The sequence below is a fragment of the Leucopleurus acutus genome (assembly GCF_964270905.1).
Source record: "Leucopleurus acutus genome assembly, chromosome: 1".
NCBI lineage: Eukaryota > Metazoa > Chordata > Mammalia > Artiodactyla > Delphinidae > Leucopleurus > Leucopleurus acutus.
In genome coordinates this window covers 175,026,798-175,048,599 of record NC_139142.1, presented here as the reverse complement: position 1 = coordinate 175,048,599, position 21,802 = coordinate 175,026,798, and the positions used below count along the sequence as shown (strand labels likewise).

The following is a 21,802-nucleotide window of genomic DNA, read 5'->3' as shown; positions in this document are numbered from 1 at the left end:
CTCTGATAGCCACACCCACTCTCCAACAAAAGGGATCCAGTACACCAGAGCCTCGTAGGCAGCATCTTTGATGATGGGATGCGAGGGGGCCCTGATCAATGCAGACAGGCTGGAAGGTGCAGCTGTTTGTATTTCTCCCCAAAGCATTTTCCCTTGGCTTCTGAACTCAGGAACTGGTCTTTGGCAAAAGCCTATATAGGGAAACTCTGGGTTAGTACAGGTGTATTGTGGAAGCTCAGAGGTTCCACAGGGGGAGTCCTACAACTGTGTTTCCAGATAACAGTTGATGCTCTCCAATACCTTTTATGCCACAGAGAGTAAGTAGGCGGGCAGTGCGCTTTTCCAGCATTCTCTAGAAATTAGCAGCAGCATTGGGCTGTGTTGTCGGTGGAAGGAAATGGCTGAACCTGGCACATAGAGGGACCCTGGTGTGACTGCATTTATCAGCCTGAAATGAGCCAGACAGTTAAACTCCTAAATGGAAAATACACAAGCCCCTGCTTTCTGAGCCCGACCTGTAATAATGTGCTCATTCTTTCAAAATTATTTATTGGATTGATTTACTAAATAATCATAAAGTGACTAGTATGCACCAGCCACTGTTTATACTGATTCTCAAGGATGAATGAACCTGAGAGGCAGCTTTGTGATTACCCCCATTTCACAGATGAGGAAACTGAGGCATAGTTTACATCACTTGCCCAAAGAGCAGTGGGGTTAGGATTTGAAATCAGATGCCCTCCTCTCTCCCTCTCTTCAGTGAGAACTGAGCCAGGATCCAGCAGCTCACCACATAGCAACATATCCCAACATCCTGATTGCTTCCAGCGTTCCTTAGAGAGAGTATTGTTACCTCATAGAAAATTATCTGGAAATTTCTAGGTCCATAAGGAGCTTGAAAATGGTGTATGTAAAGTAGGAAATAGAAGTATTTGTGTGCCATTTTCACATCATCGTGTTAATGCTAATGACTTTTAGAGTGGATTTTTTCCCAAACCGTTACTACTATAATTAATAGCTTATGTGATTTAAATGCAGAATGCAATGACGATGGCTGGATTACTTTCCTTTTTATATTTTACTTTAGATGTTTAAGGTTGCATAAGCATAATCTTGAAAAAATAGGATAACCCTGAAAAAACTGTTCAAAACTAGTTCAATTTGCAATCCATCTCCTTGTAAATATTACTTTCTTCCGAATGTCACATTTGGCAATAAAACTATTAGATGAAAGCCCTCTCTGCCTTTCATTTCATTGTTCCCTAAATAGAGCAACCTACTGAAATCCCTCGCTTTAAAAATCAGACTCAGATCCGAACACCTACGTCTTTATGCAGTATTTCTCTTGTGCAGAGGTAACAGCCAAGGGATATGAAGGAAGAAGCAAAACAAGCAAACAGACAAACATGCAGTTTCTGAAAAATGAATACCCCTAAGAGGCTGTCTCCCGGGGAACTGCAAACCTTAGCCCCTTTCTGAGGAAGTGAGAGCTTGGTATTTCTTAGAGAGAGACTTTCCCCTTGACGCACAAGCATTATAACGGATTCACTAGTTAAAAACTGTTTGGTTGGAGATACACAGTCTCTGCATCTTTCTGAGCGCACAGAGGGGTAATGCCCTGTCCCTTTGGTCTGAGCAGGAAGCCTGGATCTGGGGTAGATTCCTCTGCAAGTTGCCCCTCAGGCTTCTCCCTGAGAAGCTGGCTCAGCCTGCCTGTTCCCTCCCTCCTGTGCAATCTCCTTCCCTCTCCACGGGTCCTGGGCAGCTCCATCCGTCCAAATGGGAGCTGAGTTTGCAAGCTGACAGGGCATGCACAGGGCTGGTGGTGCTGATGTCAGAGCCAGCAGACAGTTGTGATTGGATCTAATTAGACTTTGCAGCAGCAAATAGACAAGCTCCCTGCGTGATTGGCTTCAAAGTGGCTGGTGCCAAACAACTAGAAGAGGTGCCAAAGTAGAGCCCTGCGTTTGGAGCCCAGATCAAGAGAGGCTGCCGGGGCAGGAAGAGGGGGAAGAGGAGGGGGGGGGGCCTGGGCCGGGCGCACCTTTCCTTCGCGGTCCCTCCGGCCCTAGAGCGCTTTGGTACTGGAGCTTAGATCGCGGCTCTCAGCCCAGCTGGAAACAAGTGACAGAGAACAATTAGAGAGGAGGGCGGGCGGGAGCGCTTGAGTGCTCAGTCCTAAAAAGTGAACCTGCTCCCTGATTTGCAGACGCATCTACCGGCGACGGCGGCGGCGGGCGACAAGAGCAGGAAAGGTGAAATTGTTTAAGAAAGGATTCCTGCCCTGTTCCACTTACCGGGTCCCAGCCATGGCATCGGTCTTGGGGACCAGCAGAGGGTCCGGAGGGCTGAGCAGTCAACTGAAATGCAAGTCCAAGCGGAGGAGGAGGAGGAGGTCCAAGCGCAAAGGTAAGGAGCCGGTTATCTGCGCCGTCTCCCGCGAACTCTCCGCGCTGCGCCGCCTCCTCTTGTCTGTGGGCTTTGCCTGTTTCCAGCAGCTTCACTTCAGGATGCTGGTGGGATGTCGGTCGGTACAAAGCAGAGCGCTCGGCTCTGGAGTTCAGATCCCTTTGTAAATGCCGGGGCTTCCGCAAGCCCAGAGAGGGTGGCGAACCAACGGAGCAGAGGGCTCAGCAAAAGGCAGAGGAGAGGGGCTGAGGACGGGGCTGTTCCTTTGACTGGAGTACGGGCCCTCCCTGGACTTGCACTCCCTGGCCGCTGGCCACCGGCACTGCCTCTGACCCTCGCAGAGGCAACGTTAGCTCGGGGGCCAAAGGAAACCCTCTCTTAAGCCAGCATCCCTAAGAACGAGGGACGGGACCTCGTGCCAGCTTTTCCATGCAAACTGTCTTGGAGGAAGGAGTGGACAAACCCGGGAAACAGCGTCCCTTCGTTGGCTGACGGTTTCTATTTAGAGTGGTACCCGTTGTTTTGTAAGCACGGGGACCTGCAGAGAGAAACAGGGCTTATCTGGGGGGAATAAGCAGAAATTAATACATGAAAAGAGAAACAGGCATTACAGCTTGTTAGAGGTGAGAAAAACTGCAAACCAGAGAAGGAGAAAAAGCAGCCGATGACAGGTTGCTCCTGACACACCATCGTGTCTGTGCCTGGTTCCCGATCTGTTTGGAGAGGAGCCACCTGAAGTTAGTCCCATCAGTAGCCCAGGGCTCCCACAGGGGCTGGTGCACAGCCGGCCCAGCTCCACGGAAGAGGCCGGTCTTGAAATGTCATCCTAGCCGGTGTCCCTTCCACAGGAGGGTGGAAGGAGTCTTCCAGGGCTGCCAGCTCTTCCCCAGAGAGGAACTTGTTATCAGCAGCTCCTTATCATGAGTCTGCAGGAGAAAGTTCAGTTCTTATTATTTGAAATAAGGCATTTTTTTTGTTTTTTTTTTAAGTGACCAGGGAGCCATAAAGAACACAACAGTTGAAAAGACACAACTAAAATGTATCAGATTTTCCGGTTTCTCTGCTGGAGCGTGCAGAGTTAGATGTGGTTGAAGTTGTAAGTCCTCTCCCAAGAGGACTTCTGCCCCATCTTTTCCTAACTGCTCTCAAACAGTCCCCGAGTCCTTCCCGACTTCTTCCAATAATAGAAATTAGCCGGGCGGTTTGAAGACATAAATGCCAGTAGTACACAGTCGTTAATTATGATTGTATGTCAGGGTGGCAGGGAGCAAAGCGACAACTTCCCAGGAAGGTTTCAGAGCCTTCGGTGTCAAAGGGGGTGATTCTGTCATTCTAATTTAACTCTTGAGCTGCTAAAATGAATGCCAGCTATTCACTTTGTTACCTGAAAATTTCACTCTGAAACAAATCTGTTAATGTCTTCCAAAAATAATGCTAACAGAAAGTGACAATGATATTGAAAAAAATCACAGAATTTAATAATGAATATAACTTTTAAAAGAGATAAAAAGGAAACGTTCTCTTGTGTACTTCAAGAGTTCTTATTTTCCAGTCTTTTTATTTAGTATATTTAAAATTGAAAAGCATGGAATAATATTTTACAGTAAAGCAAAACCTATAGAAAGAAAATATAAGCTGATGAACATTTGTGCCTTTCTCCAAATTCATTTTTTGTACCTTTAAAAGTCAGTCATGCCAGCTTATAAGGCATTTGATTTCGGAAAGGAAGACAAGAAAATCTGAAGGAGGACTTCATTGGCTATAAACTTAACTATGACAATTCAGAATAAATTTTATATGAAATATTTATATGCTTTGTTTTCAATATACCAAGTCTCTTAATTTTTATAGCCAAAAACTGAAGCGGGAAAGGGTAATCAGGATGTGTGTGCTAATTCCTGTTATGCGTAAATTTATCCGCGGGGTGAAATTTCCTATGGCATCTGCCGACAGCTTATCATGGTCTATGAGTCAAATCAAACTGCTAAGTATTCACTTTTTAGGGGAAAGTTAACAGTGTAAGTGTGTGTGGTCAAACGAAAAGAAAACAGCAATGACAGAGCACTTTAAATCTTTATTTGCGTTTTCCTGGGAATAGATCAGTTTGTATATAATTCCCAGTTATTACGGATGCTTTTCTTCCCTCTTCTATCAGGACAATAGTGAATTTAAATTATGTTCTAATATTCATGAATCTTAATAACAGTAATTGAATAGCACAGCCTCAGCTTTTAAGCTTATCTAATAATAAAGCTCTATATTTGTCACAATTTAAAATCCACACGTGCATGGGTGGCTGTTAAGGAATTTTGGTAAGGCTCTACTTAGTACTAACTAAAGCCACTGATTGTGAGCACAAAGAAGGAGTTCTTTTTGTATGTGAATAAATAAATTAAAATAAATGTTCATTTTTTTGGCCAATGACAAGTATATTTCCACCTGTTCTAATGAACAAGAGTCATTTTGAAGCTGCATCATAACTTTTAGTTTCCTGGAGCTGTCAGCCGAAGTGCTATTGGCTTGCTATATGTATTCTCTAAAAGTGGCTTTGTTATGATTTCTTTATTATGCTTTTTATTGTCAAAATCTATGGGCTCCGAAATAAAAACTCCGTCGCTACAGTATAAGTGTGGAATTGATACCATACTCCCATTATTATTAACTATGATCCAGAGTCTCGGAAGTAAAATTTTTTCCTGTAGGAGGTATTTTTTAGTCACCATACCACACAGAAAGTAGTTTATATCGTTAAAAGTAAAAATAAAAATAAAACTTAGTCACAGAATATGACTTTGGGTATTACCTAGCCGAGACCTGCATTTGTCTCTCAGAAAAACTTTCAAAAGGATACTGAGCAAACCTCCCCACCCACCAATCCTCTTGTTATTTTATTAGGACCCAGTGCTGTCCATTTCTCTCCATGTGTTATTTTTTAGTTGGGACTTTACCTTAGAAATTATTTATAAATGTTTTACGTTTTCTGTACAAACAAGAAATGTCAAATTTTGACGTTTTTATGGGAAAAAAACAGGCAGTTAAAAAAAATCTGTGAAAAGGACAGGGTTTTTTTTTTTTTACACATGTGGTTAAGGAGTGTTCACCTCCCCTGTAACATGTGAGACCCGTCAGTTTATTCTGCTTCTATTTCATGCAAAGACTTTCAGAAAACCGTGGCAGCTCTTGTAGTTCAGGAGAGTTGACTGCTGCCTGCCCACACAAAATACCCACTTAGCTCATTTCTCTCGGAGAATTCTAGGAGACTGTGCTCTGCTTTACAGTTCTGGGTAAAATTATGTGGGGTGATTGCACACAACCACGTCTGTTATGTGGTTGTATTAGAGAAATGTCTGCCTGTATTACAAAAGAATTGAATGTGTGACTATTGTAAAAGGTATATATTTTAACCCTAAATAATAAAGGCAAAGGTTGAAGGGTTCTTAAATTAGTATCAACTCAAGCAGGTAGCACAAGAGGCAGCATCATCAAAATAGTGTAGTATATAAAGGTAAGTCACTTAAATTTTTATCAGTTAATCTCTGGACCATTGGATACCTCCAGGGTAATATGCCTGAGGAATTTCATAGGTGTATTTTTAATTATTAAAATAGTATATGTATTCTCTTTTGTTTCTCTTGATCTTTCTTTGGTGAGAGTAGTTTTCCAAAAAGAAGCTGTGTGTTGGCGTGAAATGAATTTTGTGAATAAAATGTTTTTAACATTTGACCCATGAGTATATACAATGTATAAAATGACTGAAATTTCTGGAAATAAAAAAAGATTGCTCTTTCAATACAAACATATTAGGAAATGGATTGGGTACTGATACTAATTCAGTTGGTTCCAGGAGGTAAACAGGAAGACAAGGTTTTAAGTGAAGTGCGTCAATCATTAAAACAGAGAAAGGAAGGGAACTGTGGAGAACTATTTTAAATGCTGTAGAAACAATCATTTGGTAACTCGGTCCCCTTGAATTCAGCATCAACACACCACCTGTCTTTTTGAGGCATTTGACGGCAAACTAAGTTAATGCTTGAATTTCACGTACTGTTCCGGGGGATCAGTTACACAGAGTTTTAGAAAATTAAGGGTGAATTTTGGAAGCTAACACACGGGTAAATCTCTGCAGAAGTAAGCTGATGAATCATGAGGAGGTAGGAGTGGCCGGTTGCTGAATGTGGGGAAATGCAGATAAAAAGTTGGCAAAAGGAACAGGATAAGTAGAGCAGATGGACTGCAGACACAGGCTTGTTGTGAAATGGAATTCCGTGCAAAGCTAATGAAATACAAAGATGGGCCAAGGATGAAGGTGGGAGGCCCGTGGCTCTCAGCCCCCGCGGCGGCAGAGTAGCTGGCGGGTCTCATCCTGGCTGCTGGGGACTTACTCCTGCATCACAGCCGAGCATCCGTGCTCACCGCTTGCCTCGCTCGCCCACAGCTCCAGAGGAAGGGCTGGATTAGGTGATAAAATTAAATTGATGAAACTGTTCGCCATTCTCTAATTACGTGAGGGCTTCTTCCTTTCTCTTTTTAAAATTTGTATTAGTACTTCTGGTTTCTAGTGACCCGTGTAATAGCAGTAATTTGAGATTGCTTCAAGGGCATTAGATATGATGAGTGAACTTGAATTTAGAATAAAAATATGAGATTCGTGTATCCATAGCTAAATAGTGGTGATTCAGTTATTGCAGAAGTGCTGTCCCAGAAGAGCATTATGTAAGGAAATGCAGAATAAGGAAATTGCATTTTTCTTTTCTTGAGGCATGGAGAGACAACTTATGCTCTGAAAGCATTCAGTGTTCAATTTAAAAACCATAGATGTTTGTAGTTGTGTGTGTATACCTATATACATATATACAGAGTGAAGACAGTGGAAACATTTGAGCATTTTTTATGTCTGCCCGCTTCTTTTTCTAAAATGCTAGAAAATGAAAGCACTGTTTTTGTAATATGGACAGTTTAGAACAACTCATAAACCCAAAAATAATTATACTACTCTGTTCTTCATCATTTAAAAATATTATCTCTAAATGCTGCACTGGTAATGGAGCTCTTAATTACTAGCAAACAAGATTTCTAAAAGTATAGATTTTCACATGATAAGCAAGATTTTAAAAGCACTTATTTTAGCCGTTACTAAACTGAATAAAGAAAACAAGGTGAATGTCAAGTGAAATATGAAAAGCACGATGTGCTTCACAAAATAGTCAAACTGTTGAGTGTTAGCGTATCCATGAGCTTATACATCACGAGAAAAAGCCACACAGCCATGTACTGCCTGAGCGCAGCAAAGACCTGTTTCATGTTGTCGAGTCTCTGTAAATAGTGAAGCCAAATTAACCCGTCTTTTCAGTTAAATGGTTCTCCTGCACTGAAATACATGCTGTGAAATACTGGATTATGCAAAAAGAATTGTTTATTCCTCGCTATTAATATATTATAATTCCCTTAAGAATGTATCACTATCAGAGAAAGGGACATTACTTTCAGAAAGAAGGGAAAACGCCTGCTTAATTCTTGATCCACATGTGAATCTGATACCCTTCTGTGGGACTTCCAGAAACAGAAGGGGAGGGCACACTGAGAAATTTAAAACCTAGACTCTTGTACTTGCATATGTGACTGCCTTGGTTCCAAACATACCTCTTGGGTGATTAAAATTTTATTTCCCTGTTTATTTTATTTAAAAGGAATGGGGACGGGGGCTATTGCCTCTGATTTCCTGATGTTTAAGCAACATCACAGCAAATGTAGCTCTGAGAGCCCTAAACCTCCATCCACAGATTTGTGAGTGAATCCATTTTCCCAGGAACCATATCCAAGAAATGGCAACCTAGAAGTGGATATGTTTGCTTTTTAAGCTATCAGTAATTTTCCCCAAAATAAACTTGGCCACTTGCAAAGACAGCTGATTTTTTTCTTAAGAATGATAAATATTTGAAAATAAAGAGTTAATCTGAGTGCCTGAGTTCTCTCCATACACTGTGGACATTTAGTCATCTTTTATTATAGTTACAGGTATTAACTATGAAGAGTAGCAAAATAATTTCATTTTATTATTTCATGGATGGGGAATGAATACAACTAGTATCTGGTTTCTGGTAAGAAAGCAGCTAGTAAGTGTCCCTTTGTGTCATAAAACACACACACACACACACACAAATTCACTATCATCTGTTTTAAATTATGAAAATTATCAAGTTAATGTTAAAAATTTTTTAAATCTCAAAAAGTAACAAGGAGGTAATATAACTTTTATATTCATACTAAAGAGGGCATTTTATGCTTGATTAAGAAATAATGTCCAATAAATGGGACACTTATAATGATAAAGAGTAGCATTTAAGATGGAAGAGACATATCAGGTGACTTTTAGATTTTAAGACCATTTTTTTTTAATCCCTAAGAGATGAAATTTTAAAAGCTTTTTTTAAGCTGTGTTCACATAAAATCACAGGACTGGAGGTGGCTTCATGTGGCTGCTTTGATGCAGAGAAGGCAGACAGAGCAGTCCTGCTTGTATACCTACTAACACAGCCCCAACGTGAATAGTCACAGGGGCTGTGCCCTGCAGCTAAAAAGTTCCAGCTCATGTCCACACCGGCTACTATCAAAACCTCCCAGGACTGGAGAGAGAAGCTGGTGTGTAAACAAAAGGTGGAATAGGACAGTTTTCATTTCCAGTGTAATTACCTGTTCACTTTAGCTAAAACCTGGTTACATCCATTCCACTAAGCGCTTTTATAATGGTGCCCACAGAGAACTTTCTCACAAAAGAGATTGAAGCTTCTTTCTGCTGCTGTTTCACCATTTGAATGATAAATACAGCTAATATTGCTCAGAATATATTAGCCATCCTTCCTTTCTGGACTCTCTACTATACAGAGGTGACTCTTACATCCAGATGTTAGCTCAGGGCTGCCAGGTGATCGCACATAATAGAAAGTGTTCCTTTAAATACTTCAACTAGGATGTGCTTTGGAGACTTTTACAGATTTAATTAATCTTTGCCACTCCATTTATTTGAGATGAAATCTCTAATTCTTGTTTCCTACCACCGATAGGCAGAAGATCTGCCTCATCATTGTATAATGTCTTAGGTGATTTCTCAAATATGGCATGAAAATAGGACAGAGGGGGACCCAGTTCTCTGAAACTGGAGCCCAAGTCAAATACTTTCTCTGTTAAAATCAAACAAAAAGTGGGGCGGTTCTGTTTCTCAGAAGCAGGACTTTGGAATCATGATAAAGTAGCTCACAGTGTACACCTAGGACACCAATAACTGATTTTAAAACTATTTTATCAAAGTCCATCGGAAGTACATAGGTGTCCTCTCTTAAAAATTAATGCAACATTTCCTAAAAGTTTAATTGCTTTTGGAAAAGTCCAATTTAATAAACGTGACAGAAACGTCAGCAAAATAGATTTTGACCTCCTCTCCCCCCACGTCTGGCTGCGCTCACTCATCCCTGTCTGGAACAGATGCTCCTCCTGCATTTGGCTTATGGCTGTGGAATCTATGTGTCCTTAAAGGAAACATGCTCTCTTTCTAGTAGACTGTGCTCAGACTGAAACATAAAGGTGCACAAGCTCAGAGACTGCCAGCCATGTACAATTTTAAAAGATTTTTTTATAAGTTTGGATGTTGAGCGAAACAATGTTGCCTTTTACTATTCCTTAGGTGAATAAAAGCATGGAAGGCCGACTTTAACCACAGACATAAAGATATTTTATTTGTGTTTGAACTCTAAATATTCACACCTTGGATGAAAGTTTGTAAAGGACCATCCGGATTCTAACAGAATTCTAACAGAAAGTGACTTTTTAATTCAAAACATATGGTTCAAGGAGAAATTTTTTTAATTCAAATGAGTCCATGCTGCTAATTTTCTTTCTAAAGAAGAAGTGAATTTGAAATAAAAATCATTGCTTTGTCCCTAAGTTAAATAATAGCTTTAAAAATACTCTTAAGACAGTAGAACAGGAAATAGAGTAACTTTGACAGCCCTTGAACGATACTGAACTGAGAGCAAATACTATCCCCCTGACGGTGGCTTTGGTGGCAGCACGTGTGTCACTGTACCAGCCCTTCTCAGAGCTGCAGGGGGTTCTATTCAGGGCAGGTTGAAATCCAGGGAGATATTTTCTTCTTAAGCATTTAGTATGATAAGTTTATTCATTTTAGATCTAAAAAATGTGGAGTTCATATCATTTTATTTTTGTCACTTGAGAAACAAGTATTTTTTAGTGAAGTTAAATTTATTTGGGGCTTTTGTACGTAGATAATGAATAGAGTTCAAGTTATTAAAAATTGCACTTTCTGTAGACTGTTAATATATACATATAATATATACAGATGACAGACTCAAGATTTAAAATACATATAAGCATTTATTGAAATAATGAATATTGAGATATTGAAAGATTCTCCATCAGCTGTCTGGAAAAGCAGAAATCTAATATATACTCATTTTTAGATAAACATTTAAAAAATTAAGTATAGAAAAAATCCTGAGAGCATGAACTCCTTGAGAAATAGTGAAAAAATGAACTTGGTTGATGATCATGCTTTTTAGTGTTGAGAAAAACATCATTTTTTAAATTTTAAAATTTCATAAAGATGTGAAATAAATCTTTTTTGTCTTTTCCTCTAATAAGACTTAATCTATCCCCTTACATCATAAAATGAGAGAAACAGAAACCATGGTGGTATGAAGGGATTTGAACAGAAGGAGAAGGGACAGGAGAGAGAGAATAACTTACAGATGTCTTTCTTCCTGTGCTCTGATCAGAGTTCATCTTCCTGCATATTTTCTGTATCTTCCAAAACAGAGAGGGCTCTTGATTGAAAAGTAGGGGACGTGAGATCCAGTTCTGCTCTGTTTGCAGTTTGCCTTAAACATTGCATATGTATTCAAACAAGGGCTGTATTGGACCTGTGTGAGTACCTTTTATTCATTTGCAATTGTGTCTCCTTGGGTGCCTACTCTGGACTGGGCAAAGAACTAGGAACTAAAAAGATGAAAGAAAAAAAGTCGACAGGGTCCTCCTTCTCTCTGAGCTTGTATTGGATTTGGGGATATAGACACACAAATGTAAAATCAGGGAACAAAAACAGACCACCAGGACCCCAACATAGTATTAGGTCCTATGGGAATATTTTTTAATACCCAATATTAGCATATATTTTACAAAATTGAATTTCTATTGTATTTCTTTTATCATTGCAGGTGAAACCTCCTGTATAAAAACTAAATCATTAAAATATAAACTCCTGTAGGTTTAAGCCTTTTTATCCCCTCCGCAGTGTCAAAACATAATAGCTGCTCAATTAAAATTCACTGAGAAAGTTGATTTCCTTTTTGAAATGAGTTGTTTAAAGAAATAATCAGAGTGTTGTAAAAGGGAGGCTTTTCTAAGGAGATTGGGTACAGATCACATGAGCTGCTACAGTTTACAGCAGGGAACAAACCACATGAGGGGTGTGAGTGGGATGATATTCATGTTACCTTGAGGGTGATGACCGCTAGGGAAGGATGTGGCTTCTCCCATTCTTGTTTTGTGGAATTGTCTGAAGGTTTGATTGGCGGGCGTTTGTCTTTGTGCGTGGTGATTTCTCAAGGGGCCAGATGTACTCGGTGTGGTCCCAGAAATTAGCACACAGGCTCTCTCATTGTACACCATCAATAAATGGTTGTTGCAGAATCAGTTTATAAAGGGCACTGACTGACTTATTTTTAAGCCATTGCTATGGAAATTTGAATGTATTCATTCAACAAACATTTATGGGACATCTTTATGTGTCAGCCATCGTGCTAAATGGCAGGGATTAAGCAGTCACAGAAGCTCTGGAAAATGTTCTGAAAGAGCCAGACGGCACATCTGAACATGGCCCTGGCTTCTCCATAGTCCATGCTGAAGAGATAGTGCACAGTCCCCCCGCCGGAAGCTGGGGAGGCACATTCTGCCATTTGCCAAACCAGCCCCACCAATGATCGTCACGCTCGTGGGTGTTCGTGTGGATGGGGTGAGGTGCAACCCTCAGACCGAGACAAATTCCCAAGGTGCTTCTCAGTGAGACTGGTGCCCCCCTACCCTTGACCCTGAGGAGTTCTTCTCCACCTCTCCGTCCTGTGCCTGCAGCTTGGGCACAAAGGCACACCCCCTCCTGCCTCGTGGGTGCACACGTGTTCTTGAATTGATCCTACCTGCAACCAGCGCCCGGACTCCTCCTTCGAGACAGGACCAGGCACCACCCCAAACCCAGCCACCATCCTGCTTCTCATTTCACAAAATTCCATTCTGTCCTCATGGCTGAGGGTAAACATTGTGTGCATCTGTGTAGTTCAGAAGCCTAGCACCAAGCCTGAGAAAGTGAGTAAACCAGGCGTCTAACTTGTGGGATGGTTGGCATCTCTCTGCCTGGAGGTGATGCAAAGTAGGTACAGGGCTCATCCCAGCAGTCATAGGAGGCGTTCCCACCACCATGTCCACTCAATACTGTGGACACAAGATATGTTGTGGAAAAGATGAGCCATTGATCCTGTCCCTTGTTTTTGTGTAGATAGCATGTTTCTTGGTCTTTCATATCTCTTACCTATTAGATGACCTTGGAATGATCGCTCTCTCTCTCTATTTCACATACATTAATTAAGCAGGTGACGTGTGTATAGCACTAGGAGATAAAATTCTTTAGTGCATGACTTACGTGGTCTGCTCACTTTGGCTACAGTGATGCTGGCTGCACTAGTTAGGACTTGATATTTATCTATAATGATACTTAGAAAAGTCTCCAAACTTGAACATCAGGGAAACAATAAAAAATGCAAGTTGATAAAATTGAAACCATACAATGGATTGAATGCTACATCCTGTTTGTATATATTTGTAATAAAATAAATAGGAACTTGGTGTGAGATACTCCTGGTGTGACATCAGTGGACTCCCTGGTCCAGGAGGGGGGGATATTGAATTTACCCACATCCCAGGAAAAGCGTATGAACTAAACATTCATGAGCCTGGATGTGTCTATTTTACAGAAAGTTAGCCTCACCCAAAAGGTTAACAAAACACAAGGGAGGACAAGTCCTGAAAGATTCATTTAGTTGATACTCTGCTCTTGAGCTTTCAACAAGATTGTCTTGATTAGTCACGTGTAAATTAGCTCTGCTGAGGCCATTCAACCGACTGCCCATTTGGCCCATAGACAATAAGAACTAAAAATTAGTCACTAATATTTATTGAGCACTTACACTGTTCTACTCCAGAAATTTCTCTCTGCTGCACCTACTTATCTGTAAAGTAGGAACAATATCTGAACCATAAGATTGTGAGATATATAAATATATATTTCACATACATTCACGTACATATATGTGTGCATATATATACAGTCATTCAGTGATTAGCAAAACATCTTCATATTTAGGTGACCTACAAATGAACCTTTAAGATAAAATGTAGAATAGAGGAGTTTTTTTGTACTTATCAGTCTAAGTTAACCATACAAAAAAGTCTACATAGAGAGTATATTAGTCAGCTAGGGCTGCTGTAACCAACAGCACAAAAGAAATTTATTCTCTCCCAGTCCTAGAGTCTGGAGATGGAGGTCATGGTGTCAGCAGGGCTGGATTGTCCTGAGGCCTGCCTCGCGCTGTGTCCGCACATGGTCTCCCTCTGTGTGTGTCTGTGTCCTCATCTCCTCTTCTTATCAGGACATCAGTCATATGGGATTAGGACCCACTCCAATGACCTCATTTTACCGTAATCACCTCGTTAGAGACCCATCTCCAAACACAGTCACATTCTGAGTCCTGGGGATTGGGGCTTCAACGTGTGAATGTGTGGGGGACAGAACTCAGCCCGTAACAGCAGAAAGCACTGTTCTTTTTACATTTAGAGACATTTCCTGAAACTAAAGCACACTGTTGGGTTATCAGTGCCCTCTTTCCAGAAACATTACCTCCACCTCAATAAGGGCCAGAAAATTCATGTTCCATTTTCATCACCATGATATCTCTAGTACATAAACCATAAAATCTCTGGTGGATGAGAAATGTTTGTAGAATTGGACTAACGTTAGACTTGATTAAATAATGTCCAGAATATTTTTTCTTGATTATTTTGTCATGAGTGTTGCCATCTGATCTGATGATGTAAACCTACGTGGATTTTATCTTATTCGGCCTCTTGTGTCCTCCTTTCCTGCCCCATGAAGATTCCCATTTCTACTTAAAGGTAGTGTGAACCGTGATGTTCCAAGGAGGGTTCTCTTCCACAGTGTAAGTGGTGGGAGGATCCCACAGACGCGTGCACACACACTCCCCATGGAGGGCTCTTTCTCCTGCTTGACTAGAATCGTCCTATACCTTTCTTACTGAGAGGTTAACTAAAGATCCTCTTTATTTCTGGATATTTCTGGATGAGGGGGAGTGAGACTCCGAGACAAGTGGCTACTGCTGAGAGCTGGGTCGTGAGAGAACCTGAATTGGATCCGGTGGTTTTCAATCAGATGCTCTTGGTGAGGACGTGCCGTCCTGCTGTGGAGTTGAGCATGCAGGTCCCTGGAAGGAGGGGACTTTGAGGGTGAGGTGACGTGGTCTCTGGGAAAGAGGGGCTCATTGCCACTTGGGGACCCCTGGGCAAACATCTCAGAGAACGTCACCAGGGCCCGTGAGTGCCGTGGCATGGAGCTGTGACGTGGAGCATGACGTGAGGCACTTGTGGGGTCTGCGCTTCCCGTTTTCACAAAGATGCTGAAAAGCATGAAGCCAGCTCATGACATCGTAATGTGTGTGAGTGTGTGTGTGTACGAACATGTGTTTGTGGGCATGTATTTGCATATATGTAAATACATATAGAGAGAGAAATATTTATATACAACTGTGCTTTCATTTGCTTAAATAGCCTCAGCAACACAATTATCTGATTTGAAGGTTAAAGAAACCCTTAGAGATGGTTCAACCAACTCAGACGCTTTTCATTTTTATCTTCATTTTTCAGATATCTAAATAATACATAATTTGCTCCACAATAAATATTAATTGTTGTACAAGGTAAAAATATTCAACAGCTACAATGAATTAATATTAGAGGTGAGGAAATTTTAAATTCTGGTTTTAAAAATCAAATACAAAAATAGAAAGCCCTAGTGCCGTACATACACAGCACCTGCATACACATCTGCATACACATCTGCATACACAACACCTGCATACACATCTGCATACACAACACCTGCATACACACCTGTATACACATCTGCATACACAGCACCTGCATACACAACTTCTGCATACACAACACACACAAAAAAGGTATGTCTAGATGAGCACACCGTTTATAGTGATACTCAAATTAGTTAATATTTTGCGGTGAAAATGAAGCCCATTCTTCACTCAATGTAACCCTGGAACTAAATCTGAACGCTCTAAAATGTTCTCATCATACTTAAATACCCTTTTTGTTTACTGTGCTCCTGGATTTAAAAGGAGAACATCCTGAACTACCTTGTGTGTGTCTGTGCTTGTGCACAGGATATTTTTCATAGACTTTCATGTATAAAGGATACGTTTAATGTTCTCATTTCCTAGATTAAACTAGCTCACAGTCTGCGCTGTCTGTACAAAGTCAAAATCAGCTTGAAGCCACAAGTAAACATATAGATTCTGTTTCAAATTCACTGAGTAAATGGATGAAAAGTGGATTACAAAACAAATTTGGGTAGAGAATAGTCAAATGGGACATCTGAACTCAGCATATGATTACTGATCCTGGAAGTATCAACTTTGAAACAAAACAGTTAAATAACGGTGACCCTCATAAGTAAGCAGACTGTTCCCACAATGTAACAAAGGAATATTAGCATTAAGGGAATATATGCAACTCCACTGGCACAAATGGACTAAAATTGCTCTTCCCATCTGTTCAACGTCTTATTTATAAAATCATTTTACATAAACACACACAGGTAGATTTCTGGGCTTGTAAAATTTCTTTGTAAACAAACCACCAGTTCTTGGTGACATTGTGTTTGTAACTGGAGAATGAGTCTGGATCCCTTACCTTCAGCAGTGAGAATGAGAGGCTGCCTTGTGCCACTGACCTTGAGAGGAGAGTGGCCTGAGCAGATTTCTTTAGACCCCTCCCCGATCATTTCGTGGAACTGACGGAGGCTCCAGACCCCGAGCTGGAGGGGTCAAGGGAGGAGCTGAGGGTGGATAAAAGTACAGGCTATGTCCAATGGAAGGGCCTCTGAGCCCCCAACCCAGAACAGGTCTGACACGGATGCAGCATTTCAACAGCATCATACCTGGGACTCAGGTTACGTGTGGCAGGCAGTGTATGCGGCTTAAACAGGCTTCTGTGAACTTCCCTGCTGATGGATATACCAACCATGCATAAAATTCCCTATTTGCAAAAATATCTTCCAACTCCCAATTGACTTACAATAGAAGTTGTCCCTAATCTGAGTGTCTCCACGTGTGTGCATGTGTGTGTGTGAGAGAGACAGGGTGGGTGCAATTGTGTGCCTTTGCACACCATGTCACAAATATGGAAAAAGAAAAGCCAGGTCACTTAGTGTAAGTAGAATCTTTACAGATAAAAAAATGCATGGGCAAATTTAGAAAGTACTCTGATAATGAGCTTATATTTTCAAAGTTTATTTTCAATACTTGTTCTTTCCTAATTCTTTTACATCAACATTAACATTTGTTGGTCTTCAAACACACAGTAAACTTCCGCCTCTTGCAGTATTGTGGTTCCTTTTCTTCTCTTGGTTGCCTTATTTTTTTAAGTAACTCTGCCTTTTTACGCAAGTTGAATGATAATGAATCAGTTACCCTGTAGTGGTCAGTCTTGAAGCCGAGGCCCCTCTGAGCTGAAGAAGGTAGAAAACTTGAGCTTGAAATTTAGGTTTGTTCATTAACGACTTCCTGCATTTCATTCACATGAGTGCTGATTTTTCTTCCAGTTATGTTCATTGTTTTCCTTATCAAGTTTCACAAAGGTACTACGCTTTTGGAATCACTTTCATTAAATCAATGGGAAAATCAAATGGATAATGTTCAATGTAGACTCGTTTAAGGAAAATAATGGATGCCTTCAACTTTCTGATAACCTTGCCAATGGACGCATCCACGGTGAAGTGAACGGACGGGGCCAGGGGCCCCAAGTATTGCCAAGAGACCAGGCACACATGAGCCAAAAAAGAGCAATCTATACACTGTTCATCACTCCTCTTCTTTTCATTGCTGTCTTAGCTGCTCTTAAAATGTGTTTTCAGTGGACTGTCAAGCCTTCGCCAACTGGTTGTTAAGGAGGGCACTCGTGCGCCCAGGTGTGCCCAGGTGGTGCCTGTGTACACCTGAGTGTAGGACTGATTAGACATGGTTCCCTGTTTCACTCGTGAAAGCATCCCTACTTAAGACGGCTAACCACTCAATCACATGCCCCATAACTTATGAAACAATACTGTTATTATTATCCCACTGTTCCTCAAAGACCCCCTCAAGACATCCTTCCCTCCTTTGTTACATTTTCCTGAGCTATATATCACCATACATTTGTGGGTGTGATGTTCCTGCTTTATATCTGTCTGATTCTCACTAAACTACAGTGTTTCTCGCATACCACCCTGAGTTTGCATCCATGTCAGGAGAGACTGGAACCATTTCTAAGCAGGACTTCAGAGCCGGGGTGCAAGCAGAGAGCCAGTGCAGTGAGCCAAAGTCCCCGGTGGAGGAGAGGAGCACAAGGCGGGGGGACCACACCCATGACGCCCGCGGTCAGGCGGGTCCACTGCTGGATGCTCAGCTGCCTCTGGTCCAAGAGCTGCCCCTTGTCACACTCCTCGGCAGCCTGACTCAAGGGGCTCCAGTGGCTGGACATCAGGCCCCCACATGTACATGCTGGCGTGGTTTCTGCCCCAAAATCACTGAGAAATGAGACAACTCTTACATGCAAATGAGAAGAGCTAGGAGATTTTCCAAATATAAATCCAAAAACAAAACGAATGCAGAAAAGCACACCAAACCCAGGTGGAGGCACAGGAAATGTTGCTGTGTAACACCTGTGTAGTGAGGCCATAAGTAAAAGATATGAGCAGAATCGAAGGAACATGTTTGACAAAACACACACGTTAGGGAATTTTAGGTGTGCTCTCAATTCCATATGTCCCAGTGTGAGTTTAAAAGACTTGGGTATAGCTTATAGTTATCCAAGGCACACGTGAACTTTGAGGTAATTTTCTAGACTTTAAAAAGTGATTATCATTTTATTTTAATATTCTCTACATTTAGATCCTTGACATCCATAAGAAATATATACTCAGAGATTTGTGGATCTTAAGTCTGCTGAAGCAGGTCCTTTCTCCCATGGCGCAAAGTGAAATCTCCAAGTGAAGTTCCTTACAGCGTGTGAGATGTGGTGTTGTTTTTTTTAAGTTTGGGATATTTTGATTTATATAAATGTAGCAGTTTGGTTTGCTGTGAGACTTCTCAGAGTCCAGTGCATTTTGAGAACATCCCAGGCAAGGAGAAGCAAACAGTGTTTTCTAAACTTATTTCAACCTTGAAAACTTTGGGGGACAAAACATTAATATCTCACCTAACACCAGCACACAGTGGGATAAAGCTTAGGGAATGCCCAGATGACTGAACATTACTGAATGTTTCACAGGCTCCTTCACAACAGACTCTGCCGCTAAGTAATCTGTGTAACGATTTTGAATTTATGTAAAATTTCTATTTTCTTCCTAAGAGCCATACATTTCACGCCTTTATTACTGTCACCAGCCATATTGGACGTATGCTGACCAGATTTAGTGTTCTTGTCTGTACTCCAGCGGGATCTAAGTCACCTTCCTGGCAGGGAAGCCTGCTTATTTCTGGGACCCTGGCAACAGGACTAGCCTGTGCGCTGGGGTGTGACACAGCTCCCAGAACCATGGACCTGTGGTGGCTTCTGCAAAGCAGAATGGGCAGCTGACCTCCTTGGCGGCCATGTGACTGTCCAGGAAGGTGCCCAGAGCTTGGTCCAGCAGCTGGAAGAGGAGGGAGGGCAGTGGTGAGGGGGTCCTCGACCCAATGTCCAGCCTCCCAGTTCTGAGCCTTCCTGAGCACTGCCTGGCTTTCTCAGCCCCTGGCCCCGTCCGTTCACTTCTAATAAAGGCTCTTTTTTCTTAAAACTAATGGGTTTAGTTTCAACAGCTTATAAATAAGTACTAGCACATTATTTTCTTTTCAGGACCTTTTTAGAATAATAGAGAAAAGCAAAGATGGAACCCACACTGGTGAGAAGTGGCTGTTAAGTCATTGGCCGGGTCGCCTCCAGCTCAGTTGTTTTACTCCTGGTCAGCATTCTTTAGGAGACGATTGAATTTTAACATCGTGATACTTGCACATTCCTACATTTCCTAGAACTTCGGAGTCAATTTTCACCCACAATTTTAAAAGAATTCTAGTATTATATTTACTATGAAATAACCTTTAATATTTCTCAACCAAGTAATCAAAATCTATTATTCATACAGTAAAAGACACTAAAGTGTATTTAGTGGCTTTAATTTTATTCTTAAACCCTACTTACTTTCAAAAAGAATATTACATAGTCACCATAAAACACAGAGGTACAGTGGACCTTTGCAGATAAAAATATACTTTCAGATTGAAAAGAACAGTCTGGGGAGACAGTATGACTACTGCAACTGAACATGAGATAAAGTGCTGAGCTTCCTGGTAGCCAAGGCAAAAAGGGAAACAAAGAGTAAGAGACTTCTTTTCTAACAGAAGCAATCAGCTCAGGATGACAAACCACACGAAGAAAAAAATTAGGTTATTTGACTTGGGAAAAAATGAGAGAAGATATAACATGCAAGTTTCAATGAAGCATCTGGTTTTTAAGTAGCTGATTCCGATGGACTGTCCAGGCAGAGCCAGCTGTAAACATGCACCCAGCATCACTTCATAGGGTTCATGCTGATAGGGTTGTGTCAGGACCAGAAAAGCAAGAGAGTAAGTACGCAACTGAATAAAATCCAACTCAAGTTATTTAAATAAAAAACGTAAAAAGTGGGTTAGGACCCAGACCTAGCTTTTGCATGTAAAGCTGAATTTTGAGGATCCCGTTTTACATTCTGAACTGGATGCCCACCCCGTAAGCCAGCAATGAGAAGCAAAGGCCCAGCAGACTACAAACGCTCATTAGATGAATTCTCTTACTTTTGGTTTTTAAAATGAAACAAAGATTAGCAATTTGCCTTTAAAAACTTGTGCCTCAATTCTGTTTGCTCCTCACGCCCATTTCTGGATTGAGGGGCTCTCACCTTGCTTATGGAGGTGCTTCATGGTGCCAGTCATAAACTCAGCCTGAATTGTGTGAACCCCTCCTCCCAGAGCAAAAGTGACCTGGACCCTGACCTCTGATGCTTTCAAATTCTGGCCTCCAACTGTATATAGAAACTGCTTAAATTTTCATTTTTTTTAAAACTACTGCAGTAGCCCAAGGAGAACTTTCCTTCTCTTAAATTTCCTACACACATACTGCTTAGCCATGTCGTGTAGCTTTTTAAAGCAGTGGAATATTTTCACATTGAAATCGTGTAGATCTCCTTATGCAAAAGAAAGCGCTCAGGTCTGTAAACCCTTAGACGTCTAGGAAACACATTTTGTAAACCACTGGTTGACCAAGCATTGGACCCTGATGCAACTTGTAAAGTAGTTACCTTTTATAGTGTGTTCCCGTGCTGCATCCCCCAGCTAAGCTGTCTCTATTTTCTTATGGAAGCAAGTAAATGTAATATGATGATGGCCAGCTTGAAAATGACAAAGAGCATGACTTATCGCTCCCTGCTCCCCACGAGATCTGGAGCCCGGAACTTCACCAATGGGGTGTGTTCAGTTAATGTGTGTGCATTGAATTCTAGTCCACCTCCTTGTGGAACAGACTTCTGCACATAAGATGCTTAGGTTGACCTACAGTCTCTTTACATAAAACCTCGCCTGAAACACTTAATTCTCATTTCTCTTTGGCCAAACAAAAGAGCATTTTTGGCCTTAAAAATGATCTTTAAAACCTACCAGAAACTGAAGAAAACCTTGTAACATGGTCTCGCTGTGAATATTTACACACATGCGGGACTTGCATGCCTGTGTTTGGGCACTTCTGAGTGCCCTGTACCTTCACCAGCTTCATGCCCTGCTACCCACTCGTCAAATTGTAGACATCCCAAGAGCAACGTGGCCTGATGTGATTTTCTTCCCTAATTCTGCACACAGCCAGGACAGGTCTGTAGGTAGGTGAGTTCTGGTCAGGACCCTGGATATTTTGCTGGGACTCTGTGCTGTTCAGCTCAAAGCTTCTGTGAAACAGATCAGCCAGTGTTGACCTGCATCAC

At 41.4% G+C, this 21,802-nt stretch overlaps 1 protein-coding gene across 1 annotated transcript in view; it reads left to right on the top strand.

Moving 5' to 3' along the window:
• Window positions 1-2,025: 2,025 nt before the first annotated feature.
• The window catches only part of ADARB2 (adenosine deaminase RNA specific B2 (inactive)), a gene marked incomplete at its 3' end in the record, with an annotated part of 360,961 nt that continues 341,184 nt past the window's right edge, over window positions 2,026-21,802 (top strand). The window contains exon 1 of the mRNA XM_082854436.1: window positions 2,026-2,409. Within this exon, the coding sequence (XP_082710562.1) occupies window positions 2,310-2,409 (100 nt within the window). The 5' untranslated portion in view covers window positions 2,026-2,309. The remainder of the gene's footprint in view (window positions 2,410-21,802) is intronic.